General features: G+C 42.1%; 1 protein-coding gene across 2 annotated transcripts in view; it reads left to right on the top strand.

Annotated features, from left to right (window-relative positions):
- Window positions 1-21793, top strand: part of LOC121551356 (GDNF family receptor alpha-2-like) — a 77276-nt gene extending 55483 nt beyond the window's left edge. Inside the window, exons 7-8 of one of the 2 annotated variants that reach the window (XM_041863964.2) lie at window positions 3402-3565; window positions 21277-21793. In XM_041863964.2, coding sequence (XP_041719898.1) covers window positions 3402-3565; window positions 21277-21417 — 305 coding nt within the window. In that variant the 3' untranslated portion in view covers window positions 21418-21793. Of the gene's footprint in view, window positions 1-3401; window positions 3566-19528; window positions 20456-21276 lie in introns of those variants that run through there. The other variant, XM_041863965.2, reaches the window with a different exon arrangement.
- The last annotated feature ends 3225 nt before the right edge of the window (window positions 21794-25018 follow it).

Genomic DNA, 25018 nt, shown 5'->3' with positions numbered 1-25018 from the left:
AACAGAAATACCTTATTTACATAAGTATTCAGACCCTTTGCTATGAGACTCAAAATTGAGCTCAGGTACATCCTGTTTCCATTGATCATCCTTGAGATGCTTCTACAACTTGATTGGACATCATTTGGAAAAGCACACACCTGTCTATATAAGGTCCCACAGTTGAAAGTGCATTTTAGAGCAAAAACCAAGCCATGAGGTCGAAGGAATTGTCCGTAGAGCTCCGAGACAGGATCGTGTCAAGGCACAGATCTGGGGAAGGATACCAAAACATTTCTTCAGCATTGAAGATCCCCAAGAACACAGTGGCCTCCATCATTCTTAAATGGAAGAATTTGGAACCACCAAGACTCTTCCTAGAGCTGGCCGCCCAGCCAAACTGAGCAATCAGGGGAGAAGGGCCTTGGTCAGGGAGGTGACCAAGAACCCAATGGTGACTCTGAAAGAGCTCCAGAGTTCCTCTGTGGAGATGGGAGAACCTTCCAGAAGGACAACCATCTCTGCAGCACTCCACCAATCAGGCCTTTGTGGTAGAGTGACCAGACGGAAGCCACTCCTCAGTAAAAGGCACATGACAGCCCGCTTGGTGTTTGCCAAAAGGCACTTAAAGGACTCTCATACCATGAGAAACAAGATTTTCTGGTCTGATGAAATCAAGATTGAACTATTTGGCCTGAATGCCAAGCCTCACGTCTGGAGGAAACCTGGCACCATCCCTACGGTGAAGCATGGTGGTGACAGCATCATGCTGTGGGGATGTTTTTCAGCGGCAGGGACTGGGAGACTAGTCAGGATCGAGGGAAAGATGAACGGAGCAAAGTAGAGAGAGCTCCTCGATGAAAACCTGCTCCAGAGCACTCAGGACCTCAGACTGGGGCGAAGGTTCACATTCCTACAGGACAACGACCCTAAGCACACAGCCAAGACAACGCAGGAGTGGCTTCGGGACAAGTCTCTGAATGTCCTTGATTGGCCCAGCCAGAGCCTGGACTTGAAACCGATCGAACATGTCTGGAGAGACCTGAAAATACCTGACAGAGCTTGAGAGGAATTGTTTTTGATTTTTCATTATGGGGTATTGTGTAGATTGATGAGGGGAAAAAACAATTTTATTAATTTTTTAATAAGGCTACAACGTAACAAAATGTGGAGAAAGTCAAGAGGTGTTGCACTGTGTGTATGTATATATATATACAGTATATATATATATAAAAAAAAATTTAAAGCAGATGTTTCTCGGCACTGTGAGTTGTGGGGTATATGGGTAATATTGACTGGCTGGTCTTGTAACAGTTATTTCATTCACAATATTAGATGACTGTTCCTTTCTTTTCATAGCTCATTGCTAGAATCAACCTCTATAATCCTATTTGACCACTGATTGTGTTTGGTTTGAAATGACAAGATTAGGGTTGCAGAAATCCTGGTTGGAGGATTCCGGATTTCCCACTTATTCCCTCCTGATTCCGGAAATCCTCCAACCAGGATTTCGGGAAAATCTGGGAATTTATTGAAAGTTCCCAGAATTTTGCAACCCTAGACAAGATACATTGTGATCCATTTCTTATCAACTCATTACACCTCAATACCCCAACATTGTTCAGATTATGGGATAAAGCAATTATTTGCATGTCATTTCCAGATTTAACCTTAAATATTAGTGTTTATCAGTCTATGAGAAAAAAGACAATCTAATGAAAATAACATTGACATGGGAATGTGAAAGGATAGAGAAATCATCCTAATGGCACCATTTAGTAGTCAAATATCAAGGCTACCGCCACACCATTGTGATGTACCATGCAATATCATCAGAAGTACACAATACCAGTGCATTTATCCATTGCGTGGATAATGCTTTCAGACTATTTCAATAGATTGCAATGGTGCACCATTAGCTGAGTCTGCAAGATGAGGGATGAGGCTTGTAGCTGAGGAGGCGTCTTGGAAAATAATACAAAATGCAGCATCTCCTCTTTGCAGTCAATGGGAACTGGATAAGATAAACTGAAATGTATGGAGCTTTGCTCTTATACGCTAAGTGGGGGGACATAAATCCACAGAGATGGTACATGTTATGTAAAATTAGATAACAGGCTAATTGTATTCAGCCTCGTCCCTGCAGGTAACAGCAATAGGGTTAAAAAACGTATCTGAAGTCATTAAAAAATTGAATTGCTGTCGGCAATGAGCTTAATCACTCGGTAGAACATTTGGATGCAGTAAAGCATCCGCTGAAGGAGCCCTCTAGCCAACTTTGGTGATTTATTAGTTTATTCCCCTAGCACTTCTCTGGATGATCTTTCCACCCCAGCAAAGAGATGCATAAAAACAAGACTATTGTCTTAACTTGGCCAGCATATTAAGATACTTTACAATACCTTTAGAAATCACAAGCATTATGATCTTCATGGCTTTGTCATTCGTCCTAGATTTGTTACCAACCCAAGGCTGAGATATCCAAGTACCCCATGGAATGTCTTCACATAAGAAATCTGAAGTCAATTATGTCTTTACTATGCTATGTGTGTGTACAGGATGCGTGCATGTGTGTGGGGGTGGGTGTGCTCGCGGAGCATGCATGCTCTCTTTGCATGTGTCATTGCTCTCTCATTTGTTCTCTCTGAAAGGGGGAAATGTTTCAAAGTCATCTCTGCATGGTGACCTTATAATGGAGGTTGTTGCCAAGCAATTACACGGTTTGCCTTCTTTCTGCCTGAACAGAAAGAAACATGTGTTCTGTTAAAATGGACAAGCAGAGTGAAAAGGTACTTTGTTCTGGTTTACCCCCACCCATCAGCAAAGCTGACTGGAGATGTATTTGTCACCCTTTCCCCGCAGAGTATTTTGTGTTCACTCTACAAGCTCATTTATTTGCTTTTAAAAGATTCCATCTCACAGTATGCTGTTTCTGGATACTTACTGGCTAACAAATAGGGCTCATCAACTCGAGTGCAGACATTACAGGGCTATTTGGCCATGTTGTTGTCGTAAATTGACCAAAAACCTTTTTGCAACATAAAAGGTTTGAGTGAGTGTCCTTATGAGTCAAGGGCTTTGGCCGCGGTGTCTGTGGATGAACATCCTGTATGTGGCTGATGTTTTCTCTCTAAGATAAAGAGGTATATTATAGCACATTTTTGATAAGGTGATAATCATATGATGTACAGTATATCGTTGTAGGGTGTAGTAGGTAAAGTTCAATAAAACATGCAGGCAGCTGACTACTTAGCTTTATCAGTCTCAAAATGAACACAAAACTGTAGTGAAGCAAAAGGAAGATCAACACCCACACCCAAAAACTGGGCAGAGGACCAAAAAGTTGACTTAGGGCTGACTGTCAGCTGCCCCAATACTGGGAAGACAGTCTAGACAAATGACTTTATAATTTGCCCCCACAGGAAATTCCATTCAAGCATTCGGTTATGGAACAGACAGTCTCTTCCACAAAGCTGAGTCTGTCCCACCAACCCCTTCCATGAAGCCTGGATTACAGACCTCAGTCAGCACCTCAGAGCCATACAACCCCAATGACGTCCAGCCTGAGGATGAGGCCCACGGGAAGGTATGCAGGCATATCACCAGCTAGCACTGGGTTCCAAGTTCAAATAACCAGGGTCGTGTTCATTAGGGCACGCAACGGAAAACGTTTTAAAGCGTTTTGTAACTGAAAACAAATTAATGATTTTTTATTGGACAAAACCAGAAGGTCCATCCCTGTTTCAGTCCATTTGAGTCATTTAGGTGCCAAATGAACATGACCCATTAATCACCAGTAGCTACATTTAATTAAAACTGGTTAACAGTTTTGAAACATTTTGAATGTTGCAGATGATGCTTAGCTGACAAGAATAACTATTCTACATAAAACAGAATCATGTCAGTTCTACACCATTTCTCTGTGAATGTTCTGTAATGCTAACAACCCCTGATTTATTTTCTGGGATAGGTAGAAAAAAACTGTTGCTGTGCAGTGGGAAACATGTTTGCTTATCTGTTTTGTTTTCACACTGTAAACATAATTTCTGTTGAGTATATAAATCCAAATGTGCGTCCTTTCAACACAAGAAGTATGAAGATGCTTTTGAACTATCTCACAGACCCAGTTACTGTGTTTGACTGAATATTGAATAGGGACCTTCGTATGGCATTAAAGGGGCAGTGCAGTCAAAAACATGATTTTCCAGAAGAAAAATAAAGAAAGATATATCCACACTATGAGGTTTAAATAACACTCTGAACATGTGAAACTGATTATAATGCCCTTTTAGTGTAAGAGCTTAAAAAAATAAAATAAAATATACATTCTGGAATTTCAGTCTGTTAAGCTGGGATGGAGTTTTTGGCCCACTGCATGACGCACAATCTGATTATTCTGACCAATGACCAGTCATCTTTTCTTTGCATATGTATTCTCCTACTTTGAAGGGGTAAGCGGAGTAGGCTCTAGAGTCTAGACGATCCTATTCACCAATCAGGGCTATGGTGGTCAAAGGTTTTGAGAATGACACAAGTATTGGTCTTCACAAAGTTCGCTGCTTCAGTGTTATGAGATATTTTTGTCAGATGTTACTATGGTATACCGAAGTATAATTACAAGCATTCCATAAGTGTCAAAGGCTTTTATTGACAATTACATTAAGTTTATGCAAAGAGTCAATATTTGCAGTGTTGACCCTTCTTTTTCAAGACCTCTGCAATCCGCCCTGGCATGCTGTCAATTAACTTCTGGGCCACATCCTGACTGATGGCAGCCCATTCTTGCATAATCAATGCTTGGAGTTTGTCAGAATTTGTGGGTTTTTGTTTGTCCACCCGCCTCTTGAGGATCGACCACAAGTTCTCAATGGGATTAAGGTCTGGGGAGTTTCCTGGCCATGGACCCAAAATGTCGATGTTTTGTTCCCCGAGCCACTTAGTTATCACGTTTGCCTTATGGCAAGGTGCTCCATCATGCTGGGAAAGGCATTGGTCATCACCAAACTGTTCTTGGATGGTTGGGAGAAGTTGCTCTCGGAGGATGTGTTGGTACCATTCTTTATTCATGGCTGTGTTCTTAGGCAAAATTGTGAGTGAGCTCACTCCCTTGGCTGAGAAGCAACCCCCACATTAATGGTCTCAGGATGCTTTACTGTTGGCATGACACAGGACTGATGGTAGCGCTCACCTTGTCTTCTCCGGACAAGTTGTTTTCTGGGTGCCCCAAACAATCGGAAAGGGGATTCATCAGAGAAAATGACTTTACCCCAGTCCTCAGCAGTCCAATCCCTGTACCTTTTGCAGAATATCAGTTTGTCCCTGATGTTTTTCCTGGAGAGAAGTGGCTTCTTTGCTGCCCTTCTTGACACCAGGCCATCCTCCAAAAGTCTTCACCTCACTGTTCGTGCAGATGCACTCACACCTGCCTGCTGCCATTCCTGAGCAAGCTCTGCACTGGTGGTGCCCCAATCCCGCAGCTGAATCAACTTTTGGAGACGGTCCTGGTGCTTGCTGGACTTTCTTGGGCGGCTTAAAGGCTTAAAGGGTCCTATGGACAGATACTCCAATCCCCGCTGTGGAGCTTTGCAGCTCCTTCAGGGTTATCTTTGGTCTCTTTGTTGCCTCTCTGATTAATGCCCTCCTTGCCTGGTCCGTTAGTTTTGGTGGGTGGCCCTCTCTTGGCAGGTTTGTTGTGGTGCCATATTCTTTTCATTTTTTAATAATGGATTTAATGGTGCTCCGTGGGATGTTCAAAGTCTCTGATATTTTTTTATAACCCAACCCTGATCTGTACTTCTCCACAACTTTGTCCCTGACCTGTTTGGAGAGCTCCTTGGTCTTCATGGTGCCGCTTGCTTGGTGGTGCCCCTTGCTTAATGGTGTTGCAGACTCTGGGGCCTTTCAGAACAAGTGTATATATACTGAGATCATGTGACAGATCATGTGACACTTAGATTGCACACAGGTGGACTTTATTTAACTAAATATGTGACTTCTGAAGGTAATTGGTTGCACCAGATCTTATTTAGGGGCTTCATAGCAAAGGGGGTGAACACATATGCACGCACCACTTTTCCGTTATTAATTTGTTCTAATTTTTTTCATTTCACTTCACCAATTTTGACTATTTTGTGTATGTCGATTACATGAAATACAAATACAAATCCATTTAAATTACAGGTTGTAATGCAAAAAAATAGGAAAAACGCCAAGGGGGATGAATACTTTTGCAAGGCACTGTATGTAAATATATGTACATTTGTATCAACACGCCCACGCTTTCAGACTTTTTTTAATGGCAAAAGGAGGCGCAAGGAAATAAATGATTGAAAACATATTTGAGTTATTTTCATGAAATAAACACACACAGTTATTTATTTGACATACAGTGATGATTAAAAAATATATTAAAAAGACTGCATGGGGTATTTAAAGCCAGAATCCTTAGTTGCTACATACATTTTTGGACTTATAAATGAGTGATATACAGTGCATTCAGAAAGTATTCAGACCCTTGACTTTTTCCACATTTTGTTGCATTACAGCCTTATTCTAAAATGTATTAAAATTGTTTAAAAATATATATATATATATTTTTAAACTGAAATATCATTTTTCCGTAAGTATTCAGACCATTTACTCATTACTTGGTTGAAGCACCTTTGGCAGCGATTACAGCCTCGAGTCTTCTTGGGTATGACACTACAAGCTTGGCACACCTGTATTTGGGGAGTTTCTCCCATTCTTCTCTGCAGATCCTCTCAAGCTCTGTCAGGTTAGATGGGGAGCGTGGCTGCACAGCTATTTTCAGGTCTCTCCAGAGATGTTCGATCGGGTTCAAGTCAGGGCTCTGGCTGGGCCACTCAAGGACATTCAGAGACTTGTCCCGGAGCTACTCCTGTGTTGTCTTGGCTGTGTGCTTAGGGTCGTTGTCCTGTTGGAAGGTGAACCTTTGCCCCCAGTCTGAGGTCCTGAGCGCTCTGGAGCAGGTTTTCATCAATAATCTCTCTGTAGTTTGCTCCGTTCATCTTTCCCTCGATCCTGACTAGTCTCCCAGTCCCTGCCACTGAAAAACATCCCCACAGCATGATGCTGCCACCACCATGCTTCACCGTAGGGATGGTGCCAGGTTTCCTCCAGATGTGACGCTTGGCATTCAGGCCAAGGAGTTCAATCTTGGTTTAATCAGACCAGAGAATCTTGTTTCTCATGGTCTGAGAGTCCTTTAGGTGCCTTTTAACAAACTCCAAGCGGGCTGTCAGGTGCCTTTTACTGAGGAGTGGCTTCCGTCTGGCCACTATACCATAAAAGCCTAATTGGTGGAGTGCTGCAGAGATGGTTGTCCTTCTGGAAGGTTCTCCCATCTCCACAGTCACTCTGGAGCTCTATCAGAGTGACCATCGGGTTCTTGTTCACCTTCCTTTCCCTGACCAAGGCCCTTCTCCCCCGATTGCTCAGTTTAGGAAGAGGAAGAGTATTGGTGGTTCCATTTAAGAATGATGGAGACCACATGCTGCAGAAATTTGTTGGTACCTTTCCCCAGATCTGTGCCTCGACACAATCCTGTCTCGGAGCTCTACGGACAATTCCTTCGACCTCATGGCTTGGTTTTTGCTCTGACATGCAGTGTCAACTGTGGGACCTTATATAGACAGGTGTGTGCCTTTCCAAATCATGTCCAATCAATTGAATTTACCATAGGTCGACTCCAATCAAGTTGTAGTAACATCTCAAGGATGATCAATCGAAACAGGATAAACCTGAGCTGAATTTCGGGTCTCATAACAAAGGGTCTGAATACTTATGTAAATAAAGTATTGAGGTATTTTATTTTTTATAAATTTGCAAAAATGTCTAAAAAACCTGTTTTAGATTCGTCATTATGGGGAATTGTGTGTAGATTGATGAGGAAAACATTTTATTTAATCTATTTTAGAATAAGGCTGTAAAGTAACAAAATGTGGAAAAAGGGAAGGGGTCTGAATACTTTCCAAATGCACTGTACCCATTCATTCTTAAAGAATATAACTTCTAAATGCCTTAGCTCAACTGTCGTATACCCATCAGAACCCAAATACAATCTTGTTTACACCAATGTTAGTAAACAAAGTAAATGTAAACAAACACTGTATAGCCTCAAATCATGGTTAAAAAACACAATTTCGATATCATGGATGGTCAGTCCTTGTATCAATAGCTCTGTCTATGAATTTGAGAGTGGTTACATTTCTCTAGTCCCATCCTTCAGCTTTTTACTAAAACAGAGGTCTTTGCGAACGCTATGTTATGTTATGCTATTGTTTCAATTAAGGATTCTAGCTTTAAACAAGATAAGTCGTTGTTTGTATTATATGATTATTAGAGGGATATTTATAATTCCATGTTTCATGCATGGCTGAAAAACAATACTGTTCTGGCATCATTATTATGTTTGAAAATACTCCTATAATGATGTTGAATGCTGAGCAATTTCAGGCTTTCACATCCATTAAATGGTCATCTCTCACACTGCTCCAATAGTGTGCTGTACACAACCCTCATTGTGATAATGAATACCTTAAAAATGGTGTGAGGGTGAGAATGAATGAATAAGCTACGCTGATAACAATAACAGTGGGAGGTAGAGGAGGGGAGCGGTTGAATTGCTTTCTCTAAAGGTTCTGTGTGTATGTCAGTATTGATGCACCGCTCTGTGCCTCTCTCGCTGCAGTGCAATGCTTAATTTATAGTAAAAATGGTAATTAGGAAACAATAAGACATGTGATTACTCAAGCAGGAAGTTTATAATTAGAGAGGGAGCCGGTGGGGACTTTTTGGGCGGCCCCTCATTCTGCAGCATATATGCTTGGCAATTAAAATGTGTCAAACTTACATCGTAGATTAATTGGTAGAATGCTGATATGACTCCTCTTGGCAAAAGACAGGCTGTCTAGCCTCTTAAATCTCATGACTGCTCAGGACCACACGCATGCTGTTGTCCAGTTAGTGGAAATGTTATGCTAAATGAAGTGGCGTAGTCTGCTGTGTGTTTGATGGCTGGACAGGCTCCCCCTGACACTCGATAAGTAATCTGAAGTGTTGTTTGATAAATGAGCCCTGTGGAGCATTAGGCCAGGATTGGCTGTGCTGCTCAAACTTAATTCCCTCTCAAGTCAAAACCCTGGTGTAGAGAATCATTGTACCGTCTAAAATTGTATTTTCAGCTGTTTGAAGCTGGTGTACAAAACCGAAAGTAAAATTCACTTTGTCTTATCACTGTTTGCAACTTCTGTATTTTCAACCCTCTGGAAAGTTTCAGGAAGTGAAACTGTGGAGGACTGTTGAATGGATAAGGATATGAATAATGTGTATAAGATGTCATTTTCCTTACCAATCAGGATTTCAATTAATTCAGTGGACAGGCTTTCAGAATGCTGCTAACATTTAATAATGGAGAGCTTTCGTATTTCGTATTGTACATGTTATTATATTAATTATTATATTATATTATTATATTGATTCTACTAATGTTAGGCCTATCTACTTCTCTATTTTTGCCACAACAGTTTCGTGTTTTGGTGCGTTCAGATCCACATAAGAATCTATTGTGCCACAACCATTGGGCCAAATGTGTGGTGCAATGCTTGTAGAAGCTACGTTGGCGCAGCCTTTGCATAGATACAGTATGTGCAAGTACTTTAACCAGTGGTTGCTGGTGGGAAGAGCTATAGGAGGATGGGCTCATTGTAATGGCTGGAATGGAATTAATGGAACGGAGTCAAACATGTGGTTTCCATATGTTTGATGTGTTTGATACCGTTCCATTTATTCCATTCCAGCCATTACAATGAGCCCATCCTGCTATAGCTCCTCCCACCAGCCTCCACTGACTTTAACGTGACCCCAAAATACCAACTCTGTCATTGCCCTAGTCATTGCTCACTGCCTGGCTGTGTTGTGTATGTAGAACAGAGCTCCTAATTTTACTGCCATTTCAGCTGTTTGGAAATGGAGATCAAAAAGTGTTTTATCGTTTTTTTCAATCACTTCGGCACATTTTTTATATGTATGTGGTGTATTTTCAAAACTCTAGGTACAAAACTCTAAACTGATAAAACTTGTAATGCCCCTTATCTTATGTTCAGAACCTTTGATTGTGCATTTCTGTGAAATAGCATGAAAACATTTTGTTTAGTCACCAATACATCAGATAATGATAGGCTTGCCATTTAGTCATTTTAACTAAGATTTAATCCAATAGCAAAAAATATAAGATACACATTTCAAAATTGTTATTTTTGAAGTGCTGGTTAGAAAGAATAGTACCTGGTAAATATATTTGTCCATGCAGTATTTGACTAAAACTTGACATTCCATTTAAAAAAAAATTAGTTGTATACAATGGCAGGTTGTGAGTATGTTGAGAGATATGTAATTCTTACAGTTTTATTATCCTTATACAGTACATACGTAGGACAAATCATCAGAAATAAATAAGTTATTGTAAAGCAGTTGGCTACTGTAAAAACGTAGCACGGTGTTGTATTCCATTTCTGCCCCATGCAACATTACATTTCAGTCATTTAGTAGACACTCTTATCCAGAGCGACTTACAGTTAGTAAGTGCATACATTTTTCATACTGGCACCCCGTGGGAATCGAACCCACAACCCTGGCGTTGCAAGCGTCATGCTCTACCAACTGAGCTACAAGAGGCCTACATTGCACAATATCACCTTTTCTATGAGACTTGTCAACTGAAACAGTATTGTTCTCTGCTAAACAAAAAGTGCCCTTTGAATGTAGTATGCTACCGTACTGTAAATTACAGTACATTACACTGTTTTCACATTAGACAATACACTTGTCAGAGGAAGGCCCTCAAAATTGTCAAAGACTCCAGCCACCCTAGTCATAGACTGTTCTCTCTGCTTCCGCACGGCAAGCGCCAAGTCTAGGTCCAAAAGGCTTCTCAACAGCTTCTACCCCCAAGCCATAAGACTCCTGAACAGCTAATCATTGCCACCCAGACTATTTGCACTGCCACTCCCCCCCAACCCCACCCCCCACCCCCTCTTTTTAAGCTGCTGCTACTCTGTCTATTATTTATGCATAGTCACTTTAACTCTACCCACATGTACATATTACCTCAATTACCTCGACTAGCCGGTGCCCCCGCACATTGACTCTGCACCGGTAACCCCCTGTATATAGCCTCCCTACTGTTATTTTATTTTACTGCTGCTCTTTAGTAATTTTTTTTTAAATTTTTTTTTACTTAACACTTTAAAAAAATATACAAAATAATGCTTTGTTGGTTAAGGGCTTGTAAGTAAGCATTTCACTGTAATGTCTACACCTGTTGTATTTGACGCATGTGGCAAATACAATTTGATTTGATTTGATTTGCACTACTCATTAAAATTGAGTGAACATCACATTTCCATCATTTCTATCCCATGTGTGATCAAAGGTGTGATCATTGAAGAAATCTTTCACATTGTAATCAAATGAAAGAAATGAAAGAAACATAATGTTTAGCAGCACTAGTTTGCATCAAGCCTGTCTTGAGCATTTGGCCATAGGTTCTCATCAAAATCGCGGTAAATATCCCCATTGTTCAAGCATCTGGCTAAAAACCTTTTTGCATGGCGAATCCAAGTGGCCAGTGATTCCATGTCTATGTATATAGGGCAGCAGCCTCTAAGGTGCAGGGTTGAGTAACTGGGTGGTAGCCGGCTAGTTATAGCTATTTAACAGTCTGATAGCCTTGAGATAGAAGCTGTTTTTCAGTCTCTTTGTCCCAGCTCTGATGCACCTGTACTGACCTCGCCTTCTGGATGATAGCGCGGTGAACAGGCGGTGGCTTGGCTGGTTGATGTCCTTGATGATATTTTTAGCCTTCCTGTGACATTGGGTGCTGTAGGTGCCCCCGGTGATGCGTTGGGCATACCGCACCACCCTCTGGAGAGCCGGTGCAGTTGCCATACCAGGCAGTGATACGGCCCGACAGGATGCTCGCAAATGTGCATCTGTAAAGGTTTTGTGAGGGTCTTAGGGGCCAAGCCAAATTTCTTCAGCCTCCTGAGGTTGAAGAGGCGCTGTTGCGACTTCTTCACCACACTGTCTGTGTGGGTGGAACATTTCAGATTGTCAGTGATATGTACGCTGAGGAACTTGAATCTTTCCACCTTCTCCACTGCGGTCCCGTCAATGTGGATAGAGGGGTGCTCCCTCTGCTGTTTCCTGAAGTCCACGATCAGCTCCTTCATTTTGTTGACGTTGAGGGAGAGGTTATTTTCCTGGCACCACTCTGCCAGGGCCCTCACCTTCTCCCTGTAGGCTGTCTCGTCATTGTTAATAATCAGGCCTACTACTGTTGTGTCATCTGCTAACTTGATTGAGTTGGAGGCGTGCATGGCCATGCAGTCATGGGTGAACAGAGAGTACAGGAGGGGGCTGAGCACGCACACTTGTGTGGCCCCTGTGTTGAGGATCAGCGAAGTGTAGGGGTTGTTTCCTACCTTCACCACATGGGGGCGGCCCGTCATGAAGTCCAGGACCCAGTTGCACAGGGCGGGGTTCAGACCCAGGGCCCCGAGCTTAATGATGAGCTTGGAGGGTAATATGGTGTTGAAGGCTGAGCTATAGTCAATGAACAGCATTCTGACGTAGGTATTCCTCATGTCCAGATGGGATAGGGCAGTTTGCAGTGCGATGGTGATTGCATCGTCTGTGGATCTATTGGGGCGGTAAGAAAATTGAAGTGGGTCTAGGGTGTCAGGTAAGGTAGAGGTGATATGATCCTTAACTAGCCTCTCAAAGCACTTCATGATGACAGAAGTGTGTGCTACGGGGCGATAGTCATTCAGTTACCTTAGTTTTCTTGGGTACAGGAACAATGGTGGACATCTTAAAGCAAGTGGGGACAGCAGATTGGGATAGGGAGAGATTGAATATGTCCGTAAACACTCCAGCCAGCTGGTCTGCGCATGCTCTGAGGACACGGCTAGGGATGCCATCTGGGCCGGCAGCCTTGCGAGGGTTAACACGCTTAAATGTCTTACTCATGTCGGCCATGGAGAACGAGAGCCCACAGTCCTTTGGAGCAGGCCATGTCGGTGGCACTGTGTTATCCTCAAAGCGGGCCAAGAAGGTGTTTAGCTTGTCCGGGAGCAAGACGTCGGTGTCCGTGACGTGGCTGGTTTTCCCATTGTAATCCGTGATTGTCTGTAGACCCTGCCACATACGTCTCGTGTCTGAGCCGTTGAATTGCGACTCCACTTTGTCTCGATACTGACGTTTTGCCTGTTTGATTGTCTTACGGAGGGAATAACTACACTGTTTGTATTTGACCATATTCCCAGTCACCTCACCATGGTTAAATGCGGTTGTTTGTGCTTTCAGTTTTGCACGAATGCTGCCATCTATCAACGGTTTCTGGTTTGGGTAGGTTTTAATTGTCACCGTGGGAACAACATCACCTATACACTTCCTGATTAACTCAGTCACCGTGTCCGTGTATACGTCAATGATATTCTCAGAGGCTCCCCGGAACATATCCCAGATCAAAATGATCTTGAAGCATAGATTCCAATTGGTCAGACCAGCATTGAATAGACCTGAGCACGGGTACTTCCTGTTTGAGTTTCTGCCTATAGGAATGGAGGAGCAAAATTGAGTGGTGATCTGATTTGCCGAAGGGAGGGCTGGGGAGGGCCTTGTAGGCATCTCGAAAAGGCGAGTAGCAGTGGTCTAGTGTTTTTCCTAAGCGAGTACTACAGTCAATGTGTTGATAGAACTTCGGTAGCGTTTTCCTCAAATTTGCTTTGTTAAAGTCCCCAAATACAATAAATGCGGCCTCAGGATATGTGGTTTCCAATATTCTAGGTCGGGTGAACAAAATGACTTGACATTCTGTATGTTATCACAATCACACCATGAGAATACATTTGAAAATAAATTGGATGACCTAAGATTACGGTTATCCTACCAACGGGACATTAAAAACTGTAATATCTTATGTTTCACCGAGTCGTGGCTGAACGACGACATGGATAACATACAGCTAGCGGGCTATACGCTACATCGGCAGGATAGAACGGCTGACTCCGGTAAGACAAGGGGTGGCGGTCTGTGTATATTTGTAAACAACAGCTGGCGCACAAAATCAAATACTAAGGAAGTCTCGAGGTTTTGCTCGCCTGAGGTAGAGTATCTTATGATAAGCTGTAGACCACACTATTTACCAAGAGAGTTTTCATCTATATTTTTCATAGCTGTCTATTTACCACCACAAACCAATGCTGGCATTAAGATTGCACTGAATGAGTTGTACAAGGCCATAAATCAACAGGAAAACGCTCATCCAGATGCAGCGCTCCTAGTGGCCGGGGACTTTAATGCAGGGAAACTTAAATCCGTTCTACCTAATTTCTACCAGCATGTTAAATGTGCAACCAGAGGAAAAAAAACTCTAGACCACCTTTACTCCACACACAGAGACGCATACAAAGCTCTCCCTCGCCCTCCATTTGGCAAATCTGACCATAACTCTATCCTCCTGATTCCTGCTTATAAGCAAAAACTAAAGCAGGAAGCACCAGTGACTCGGTTAATAAAAAAAGTGGTCAGATGACGCAGATGCTAAGCTACAGGACTGTTTTGCTAGCACAGACTGGAACATGTTCCAGGATTCTTCAGACAGCATTGAGGAGTACACCACATCAGTCACTGGCTTCATCAATAAGTGCATCGATGATGTCGTCCCCACAGTGACCGTACGTACATACCCCAACCAGAAGCCATGGATTACAGGAAACATCCGCACTGAGCTAAAGGGTAGAGCTGCCGCTTTCAAGGAACGGGACTCTAACCCGGACGCTTATAAGAAATCCCGCTATGCCCTCCGACGAACCATCAAACAGGCAAAGAGTCAATACAAGACTAAGATTGAATCGTACTACACTGGCTCTGACGCTCGTCGGATGTGGCAGGGCTTGAAAACTATCACAGACTACAAAGGGAAGCACAGCCGCGAGCTGCCCAGTGACACAAGCCTACCAGACGAGCTAAACCACTTCTATGCTCGCCTGAGGCAAAGCAAGACTGAAGCATACATGAGAGCACCAGCTGTTCCGGATGACTATGTGATCACGCTCTCCGTAGCCGATGTGAGTAAGACTTTTAAGCAGGTCAACATTCACAAGGCCGCAGGGCCAGACGGATTACCAGGACGTGTACTCCGAGCATGTGCTGACCAACTGGCAAGTGTCTTCACTGACATTTTCAACATGTCCCTGACTGAGTCTGTAATACCAACATGTTTCAAGCAGACCACCATAGTCCCCGTGCCCAAGGACTCTAAGATAACCTGCCTAAATGACTACCGACCCGTAGCACTGACGTCTGTAGCCATGAAGTGCTTTGAAAGGCTGGTCATGGCTCACATCAACAGCATTATCCCAGAAACCCTAGACCCACTCCAATTTGCATACCGCCCCAACAGATCCACAGATGATGCAATCTCTATTGCACTCCACACTGCCCTTTCCCACCTGGACAAGAGGAACACCTACGTGAGAATGCTATTCATTGACTACAGCTCAGCATTCAACACCATAGTGCCCTCTAAGCATCATCACTAAGCTAAGGATCCTGGGACTAAACACCTCCCTCTGCAACTGGATCCTGGACTTCCTGACGGGCCGCCCCCAGGTGTTAGGGTAGGTAACAACACATCTGCCACACTGATCCTCAACACGGGGGCCCCTCAGGGGTGCGTGCTCAGTCCCCTCCTGTACTCTCTGTTCACCCATGACTGCATGGCCAGGCACGACTCCAACACCATCATTAAGTTTGCCGACGACACAACAGTGGAAGGCCTGATCACCGACAACGATGAGACAGCCTATAGGGAGGAGGTCAGAGACCTGGCCGTGTGGTGCCAGGACAACAACCTCTCCCTCAACGTGACCAGGACAAACGAGATGATTGTGGACTACAGGAAAAAAAAGAGGACTGAGCACGCCCCCATTCTCATTGACGGGGCTGTAGTGGAACAGGTTGAGAGCTTCAAGTTCCTTGGTGTCCACATCACCAACGAACTATCATGGTCCAAACACACCAAGACAGTCGTGAAGAGGGCACAACAAAGCCTATTCCCCCTCAGGAGACTGAAAAGATTTGGCATTGGTCCTCAGATCCTCAAAAAATTCTACAGCTGCACCATCGAGAGCATCCTGACTGGTTGCATCACCGCCTGGTATGGCAACTGCTTGGCCTCCGACCGCAAGGCACTACAGAGGGTAGTGCGTACGGCCCAGTACATCACTGGGGCCAAGCTTCCTGCCATCCAGGACCTCTATACCAGGCGGTGTCAGAGGAAGGCCCTCAAAATTGTCAAAGACTCCAGCCACCCTAGTCATAGACTGTTCTCTCTGCTACCGCACGGCAAGCGGTATCGGAGTGCCAAGTCTAGGTCCAAAAGACTTCTCAACAGCTTCTACCCCCAAGCCATAAGACTCCTGAACAGCTAATCATGGCTACCCAGACTATTTGCACTGCCCCCCACCCCATCCTTTTTACGCTGCTGCTACTCTGTTAATTATTTATGCATAGTCACTTTAACTCTACCCACATGTACATATTACCTCAACTACCTCAACTAGCCGGTGCCCCCACACATTGACTCTGCAACGGTACCCCCCTGTATATATAGCCTCCCTACTGTTATTTTATTTTACTTCTGCTCTTTTTTTTCTCAACACTTTTTTTGTTGTTGTTTTTTTACAACTTTTTTTGTTAAAAATAAATGCACTGTTGGTTAAGGGCTGTAAGTAAGCATTTCACTGTAATGTCTGAACCTGTTGTATTCGGCGCATGTGACCAATACAATTTGATTTGATTTGATTTGATTTTAGTAGTTAATCATGAAACATACACCACCGCCTTTCTTCTTCCCGGAGAGTTGTTTTTTTCTGTCTGCGCGATGAACTGAGAACCCAGCTTGCTGCATGGATGGGGACAGTATATCCCGAGAGAGCCATGATTCTGTGAAACAGAGTATGTTACAATGCCTGATGTCTCTCTGGGAGGAGATCCTCGCCCTGAGCTCGTCCACTTTATTGTCCAGAAACATTAGCGAGTAATATACTCTGAAGCGGTGGATGGTGTGCACGCCTCCTGAGTCGGACTAGAAGTCCACTCCGAATACCTCTTCTACGCCGGCGGTGTCTTGGAGTAACCTCTGGGATAAGTTCAATTGCAGTGGGGGTGCGATCCAATTCGGGAAAGTCATATTCCTGGTCATAATACTGGTGAGTTACCATTTACATTTACATCATTTAGCAGACGCTCTTATCCAGAGCAACTTACAAATTGGTGCATTCAACTTATGATAGCCAGTGGGACAACCACCGTTTTTTGTATTTAGTTTTTTATAGGGGGAGGGGGAAGAAAGATTACTTTAAACTATTCCAGGTATTCCTTAAAGAGGTAGGGTTTCAAGTGTCTCCGGAAGGTGGTCAGTGACTCCGCTGTCCTGGCGTCGTGGGGGAGCTTGTTCCACCATTGGGGTGCCAGAGCAGCGAATAACTTTGACTGGGCTGAGCGGGAACTGTGCTTCCGTAGAGGTAGGGGAGCTAGCAGGCCAGAGGTGGATGAACGTAGTGCCACTGCTCTGATATCCAAAAGTTATTTCCGTCTGTATGTAATAACACAAAAAACGTTCTAGGCTAATAATGTAAGAAATAACACACAACAAAAACGAAATACTGCAAAGGGTCACATACCAAAATGTGTGGACTGTTGCCACTTTGGATAAAAGTGTCTGCTACATAAATGGCATATATTATGGTATTACAGTGTTGTATTGGCCAATGCAGTTTTAGTAAAGCAGTGTGATTTTTTACATCAAGTACATCTCTGATCTTGTCAATATCAGATAAAAAAAATAAAAAATCACAATACAAAAAAATTAAATTATCATCATAGCAGTACATTCAAGTATATATCATACTTTTTATTTTTCTGCTTTACAGATGTACATTTTCATTATGTAGTTTTTGATGATTTGTTTTGAGTTTTGTACTAAGAGTTGTGGGAATGTACCACATACATGTGAAAATTGCACCAAAGCGATTGAAAAAAAAACTGCCTGCCGGTATCTACAAGTGACTAAGAAAACTATAAACTCACTATGATGTCTTTGTAGCAGTCCCAGTATGGGAGTTCAACATATTGTTTTTCTGTATTTATGTTCCTGCAGGAACCTGATTGAAAATATTGTTTGGGATAAGAGGATATTATTAATTTAGTTTTGTGAAGGTAGCTTGACGTAAATAGATGGTGAGCACTTTTTAGAATTGATCAGAGCTTCGTCGAACAGTAATGTTCGACTGCTTACCATTTGTATGTCTCTGTGTGCAGTTTGAAGGAAGTTGCTAACTAACGCTAGTTAGCATTGGCTCGCGAAACTACCTGTAACTTCCTTCGTGCTGAATACAGAGAAATATAAATGGTATCCATGAGTTCATCTGACTCTGGGGAAGTTGCCAAAATCCCGAAATGGCCGTCTTAACAAGCTTTTAATCAGGGAAATAATTCATACATTTTTTCTCATATTTTTGAGAGTCATGCATTATTTAATGGAACCATTGTATAAGAGAGAATTAGCCACCTCTTCAGAAGTCAATGTTTGCTTGAGGGCCCCTGACTTTACAGTACACTGTGTTGATTCTCAGCTCAATTGAATGTAATTGATTGCGGACCAACCCTGGGTTACTCAATAACCAGCCCTGGGAAAGCAGCTGAACATTGCTGTTCGACAAAGCTCTGATCAATTAAAAAAAGTACTCACCATCCATCTACTGTACATGTTAAGCTACCTTCACAAAACTAAATTAATTATATCCTGTTATCCCAAACAATATTTTGTGTGTGGGTACGTTTCTGAATGTGTGCGTGCATGTCTCTCTGTGTTTTTTGTTGTTGTTGTCATTTAGCAGACGCTCTTATCCAGAGCGACTTACATTAGTAATTAGGGTTAAGTGCCTTGCTCAAGGGCACATCGACAGTTTTGTCACCTAGTCAGCTCAGGGATTCAAACCAGTGACCTTTCTGTTACTGGCCCAACACTCTTAACCGCTAGGCTACCTGTTCATATGTGCGTGCGTTCGTGTGTGTGTACTGATATACATATTGGCTGCAGACAGAGATCTGGACCAATGTCAACAGGCTGCTGCCACACATCACTGCACCTGCTAATTAATTGGCTTTTAGTTGCGGATGTGTTTGCTGCTTTGTCAAGCAACCGATTGCTTTTTTTTGGCAACTGTCATTTAACCATTTCTCTGTACAATCACACATTTGAAACCAAGCTCTTCCATAATCAATACAGCCTTTCCTTTCGCCTAAAACCCATACAAAAACATCTCCCAGTGCTTATATAACTACCATTGACTATTTTTTTCATTATGTATTTTTCAACAACAAAAAAATGCCCATGTGTTGTGTTGGAGACATTGCTATTATAAGATTCTATCTGACTCTATGTTTTCTCTCTGTACAGGGAAATGGACCAAAGTGCAATCTCTCAAAAGGCTACATTTATGGAGATGAGGAAAGGAGTGGAGGAGGGAATGCTTCATGTTTCTGTTGATATGCTATATTGCTTTGCTGGGGAAATGGTGCCTCCACAAATTGAGAAAGCTGCAGTTACTTGGAGGCAAATTGTTTGCTAGGTGTTACAGGAATCAGAGCAAATTGAAAATGTTCAAAATGCTTACAATGTTATGGAAAAGCACATAATAAGGCCATGCTAGAGTGGGCATAACTGAGCAACTCTGGGGTGTACAATATCTAGAACAATACAGATGTAGTATCTTAATTTGATCACCCTGTTGTTGCAGGAAATTTTAACTTGTAGCATATTCTAGGTTTAAAAAGGCTTCTAAAGTTTGTAATTTCCATTTTAAAATTTCGGATATGATTTGCGCTAACAAAAAATGTATCAACCGCTACAAAAATGAATTGTAATCCACACAATAATTCACATTTCCTGATGCTGCAGGATTATTTTCCTGCTGTGGGATCCTTCATCTGTATGTCCCTTCTACCCTTTCTCCTAATGTACTGTACAACATAGTTGCCTTTCACATTGACTGCTGTTGTCCATGGTAAAATGTTCTATATGTTCTATATCTATATGTGTAGAAGTACAATGTTTTGACTGATATTGTACAGAAATAAAACTTATCCAAATGTCTAGGAAGCAGATTAGTACTGTAAAACTTCAGTTAATAGCCCGGGTGTTTATTTGCTTAAATCACTAAACACAACAGACACTTTTTAAAGACAGGATTCTATTTGAGCCAGGCATCTATTTACTTAATGCACACAGCTTTTGCTCATTAGCATAGTAAAACAATTTCCCCCAGCATTTTAAACAATTACTTCATTTCCTGCACTAATGTGTTATCATTTACACACTGTCATGTTTCTTTTGTCTTAGTATGCCTCTAAAAAAATAAAATAAAATATTATCTTCTTAGACTGTGCAATTTTGGCAGTTCTTACTTTCACAATTAGAGGGTGATAGGCCTATTTCTAGGGTTCTGTACTCCCGAAGTTGTTGACTGTTTTTCTGCTGTTAGCAGCAAATTGCTAGCAGTTTCTTACTAGAAGAAAAACAGATGATTGCCATAATTTCTTCGAGTCATTACTTAATTATTTAATGTAACAAATCAAACATTAAACCTAGTAAACAATTAATGATAATTCATGGTAACCTCGTAAGCAATGCCGAGCTACAGCGGTGTTTGTCAGACCATGAGACATCCCAAAAATATGTATTCTCACAAAAAGGTCTGTAGCGTCTATGGGAAGGGGAGACTCTCACAAACATGATGGTGTTCTCCGTTCTGCTCTATGAACTCCCACAAGTGTCACGGGACTCGTCTGAAAGTAACCCATACAAACGAATGGAAGTATGGAGGTAGTTTTGTGCCAACAAAAATAAGGGGTTAAATATTTGTCCCAAAAAACGACAATATTTCCTGCGCTTTTTCTTATATCTCCTTATAGGACAGACACTTCAAAACCTTATTCCTTATTATTTATTTTTTGACTGTCTTTTTCATTTTTCAAATGTATTCATGTTTTTACTCCAGTGGAGTGGCTGTGGATCAGTGTTTTACCATTTCTCTGTAAAACGCAACACTCAGACTCACTGAGTCATTCCTAACCTTTTCCCATGTTGTCTTCCACTCAGACTCACTGAGTCATTCCTAACCTTTTCCCATGTTGTTCTCCACCTAGCCTCTACTGGAGCCCAGCAGTGGTTACGATGGCCTGACTAGACACAAGGACCCTCCTGATGACGGGTCACCCTGTGTCTGTGCCAGTGTCTGGGTGCTGCTGCTCAGCCTGACCTCCGCCGTGGCCAACCATGCCCTATAAAACTCCCTGTGGGCTGTCGTCGAGCATCAAGCTGATCCCAAACGCAGAGGTGTTGAAAAGAGGCTTGTTTGAGGATTTTATTTTTTTCAAGCCCAGGCATCATCATGCTATTTCTAAAAGGAGAGGCGGAGAGCACACAATCAGAGATAAACTAAATATTATTTATTTGATGTAACATTTTGGTTTTTGAGGACCACTATGATCAAGAAAATGGCTTTACATGGACCCCTCATGTGGTGAAGCCTCAGTGGCTGTTGGCTGTGACTGTCTTTCCATCAGTAACACTGACAAAGACCCCAAAGTATCATGTCAAAGACTTCTGCACTCCTGCCATGACAAAGAGGAGAGAGAGAGAGAGAGAGAGAGAGAGAGAGAGAGAGAGAGAGAGAGAGAGAGAGAGAGAGAGAGAGAGAGAGAGAGAGAGAGAGAGAGAGAGAGAGAGAGAGAGAGAGAGAGAGAGAGAGAGAAATGGAGAAAGAGAGAGGAGAGAGAGATCTGCTGTCCTTCACATGTTTTCGTCTTGAAACAGTGCTCGACTTGCTTTTCTTTAATGGACAGACCTCAAACTTTGTGTTTCCATTACTTGCAGACAGAATAATTATCACTTTTGTGTCTTCTCAAAAGTGTAAATGTTAACTCAGTGTATCTGTGTTGGTATAGTAACAGTGAACAGTATGTTCAGTACAGCTCTTTTATTTCAGTGCTATATTTTTTCAGCAGACAAAAAAAAAGACTCAAATATAATGTTAACTGGTTCTCATTTGAGATGTTGTTGTCATTGATAGTGGGTGAGAATAAATATCCACCCACACATGTGCATACTTCGTCTGTGTATATAACAAACTGTTTTCTTTCAATGAGCCAATTTAAACAAACTGTTTTCTTTCAATTAACCAATATTACCTACCTTAAATGGTCAAGGCGATATGACTGCATTGTATTGTTAAGTATGAAGAACAAATTTAGAAGGCAAAGTTGGCTTCATGTCTATAAAGAACAAGTAAAATAAGAATGTATAGAGGGATGAAATGTTATTAGCTCCATTTGCTTGGAACGTTATTACCTGTGTGTATTATAGTAGTTCTTTGTACAGTGCAAGTACACGTGGCCTTACCTATTGCTCGTACCGCATTATCCAGCTCATGGGACATTGCAACTCATAGTAACGCTTTACCAAATGAATCATTCAAATGGGTTCATGTCAAAACAACACAAGCCATCAGATCTACATTTGACTACATAAATTCCTGGGATTGAACCCTTCTGTTTCATTGGACTTTTCCAACAGAGGTGTCTCGAGCAAAGAAATACTCACAGTTTATAGCTGCTGCACATTCTGCTGTGTTGAGTTTTTCCCTGATTAATCTTATTTTTTGATTGGTCAGGTTGTAGCTGAGTCTTGCAGATGACATCATGACGTACTGCCTATGAATGATTACAATACTGGCTCTGGCCTCCTATAAAGCCAATCAAATGCATGAGGTAAATTAAGAGTTTTGACATGTAGTAATGTAAATAAATAAAATGATAAATATTCCCCCTCACACAGAATGGGTCTGGGTATAAGAGGAAAATGGGATTTCAGTATTTCTCACACATTTAAGTTAATTCATGCTGATTGATTCATACAAAACTGAACAATTGTGAAAAATATTACAGCAAACATGACCACTCAATGGAAGTCAAGACAGCACTGAAAACGAACACTGCACACAAATAGTTCCTGACAATAAATAAATAACATGTCGTAGCTTATATAAGGTGAGGGGCAGAGAGTACTCAAAGATGGGATGTCATGAGTGTATAAGTGATTGAAAGAGTGAGAAGAGTGTGTGTGTGTATGTGTGTGTGTGTGTGTGCCTGTGTGCTGGAGGTGCAGTTTTAAAGATGCTGCCGGAGTCGTTTGTTTCCTTTCAATATAAAAATGGGGAGGGGGTAGTTGTGTGGTGGGGTCTAGAGGCACGGGAATACGAAAGCGGCGGGTTACTGTGCGTTCACTTGATTAATGAGCCAGTGGGATGATGTTTCTTATCAACACTCTGCACATGTTGGAGAGAGGAGTAAGGTTTACAAGACTGGGGATCCTCCAATCAGCGACAGCACCCACTTCCTTCCCATCATTCCACTTCTTTCAGTCACACCTGCCTGTGTGGCTCTTTTCTCTTTGGCGCGGTTGGTGTGATATGTTATACACCATGAGGGGGCCACTTTGTGAAACACTGAACTTCATTCATACATACAAACTGGAGCGTTTATGTTTATGTTTACATATTTGTTCACTAGCTGGAATCTCAGTCTGTGTGACAGTGTACAATAACAGCTTTTATAATAGGCACATTATATTGCTGTGCTCACAATTTGGATACATATGAGGAGTCTACAGTCTCCTTGCAAGAATAGGAGAGCCTAGCTGTAGTGGAAATGCAAGGCAGGTTATTGGAAAGGAGCAAATGAAGCACTTTTTCCCAAAGGCACTGTTTATACTGTACTGTATATTGCACACATATTGAGCACCGCGGCTGCATGCACATTCATTAAAAGTTTTCATTTCATTTTCATAATTTTACCCTTGATCTTTCTTTAATTTCATTTTTAACTGCCTGCCTCATAAGTCAAGAACTGTCTGGCTTTTTTGCAAAGGGTGGGATGTAAAAATGAGCATGGTTGGGTAAGAAAAAAAGCAATAGAAAATCAAAAACGCTCTGAGCCTTTTCTTAAGCAAGCAACTGTGTTGTCAAGGGAGTGGACAGAGCTATTGAACTACTCCACTTGAGATGTAATTCCCTGCTCCATTGAAGAAAGTCTGGACATTTCTATTGGAAAGAGGAGAACCTCTAAAACAATCATATAGATTCTGCTATGCCAATGTGAGTTTGACTGCGTCATCCCCACTCCCTGTCTTTCACATGTGGGATGGTTATTGATTGAGCCATCATTTCCAAAGCTGAACATCTGTAATGGAATTCTACTATTTTTATTGGATTTGGTGATGGGATCTTGGTCTCTAACAGCTGTTGTGGCTTTATTACACTGTCTCTGTCACCAGTGGGAGGCTTCCACTATAGTGCTGACTGCTAGGGAACCTCATGACATCTCATCTGTATACACAGTGCTTCCTAATATTTAGGGGTTCACAGAGAAGCTGTGAAACCTATTGTTATTATTAGAAAAATATATATCTTGACATGGTCAAATAACTGAAGCATAGATTGGTAACTTTCTTTCTAATTTGGCACACAGAAACTAGAGGCCATGAGTAACTTGGTCAATAAGAATGAAACCGCTTGCCCTATAGGTGGCGCTGTTATAAGCAGTCTCACTTAAACTCTCATATCCGCCGCCCCGTTTGACCGAGAGACTTGACACGTTGTATGTATGTCTTTCCTCACGCTGAACAAATTTGACTCCAGGACCCATAAGGTAGGTTTTCCTCCATCTTGGATATTTAGGGGAAATGTAGGCACATGGTACATCTCTAAACTTTGTTTGAGAAAAGCTAAGGGATTTGTTAAGAGATGGATAAGTTATTAATCACAATGGCCTATCAACTTTTTTTTAGGGTCATCAAAGAAATTACCATGATGAACCATGTTAAGTTTGG

This window comes from Coregonus clupeaformis, chromosome 18 (genome assembly GCF_020615455.1).
Source record: "Coregonus clupeaformis isolate EN_2021a chromosome 18, ASM2061545v1, whole genome shotgun sequence".
Taxonomy (NCBI): Eukaryota; Metazoa; Chordata; class Actinopteri; order Salmoniformes; family Salmonidae; genus Coregonus; species Coregonus clupeaformis.
The sequence above is the reverse complement of the archived record's forward strand: the minus strand, read 5'-3'. Positions and strand labels throughout refer to the sequence as shown.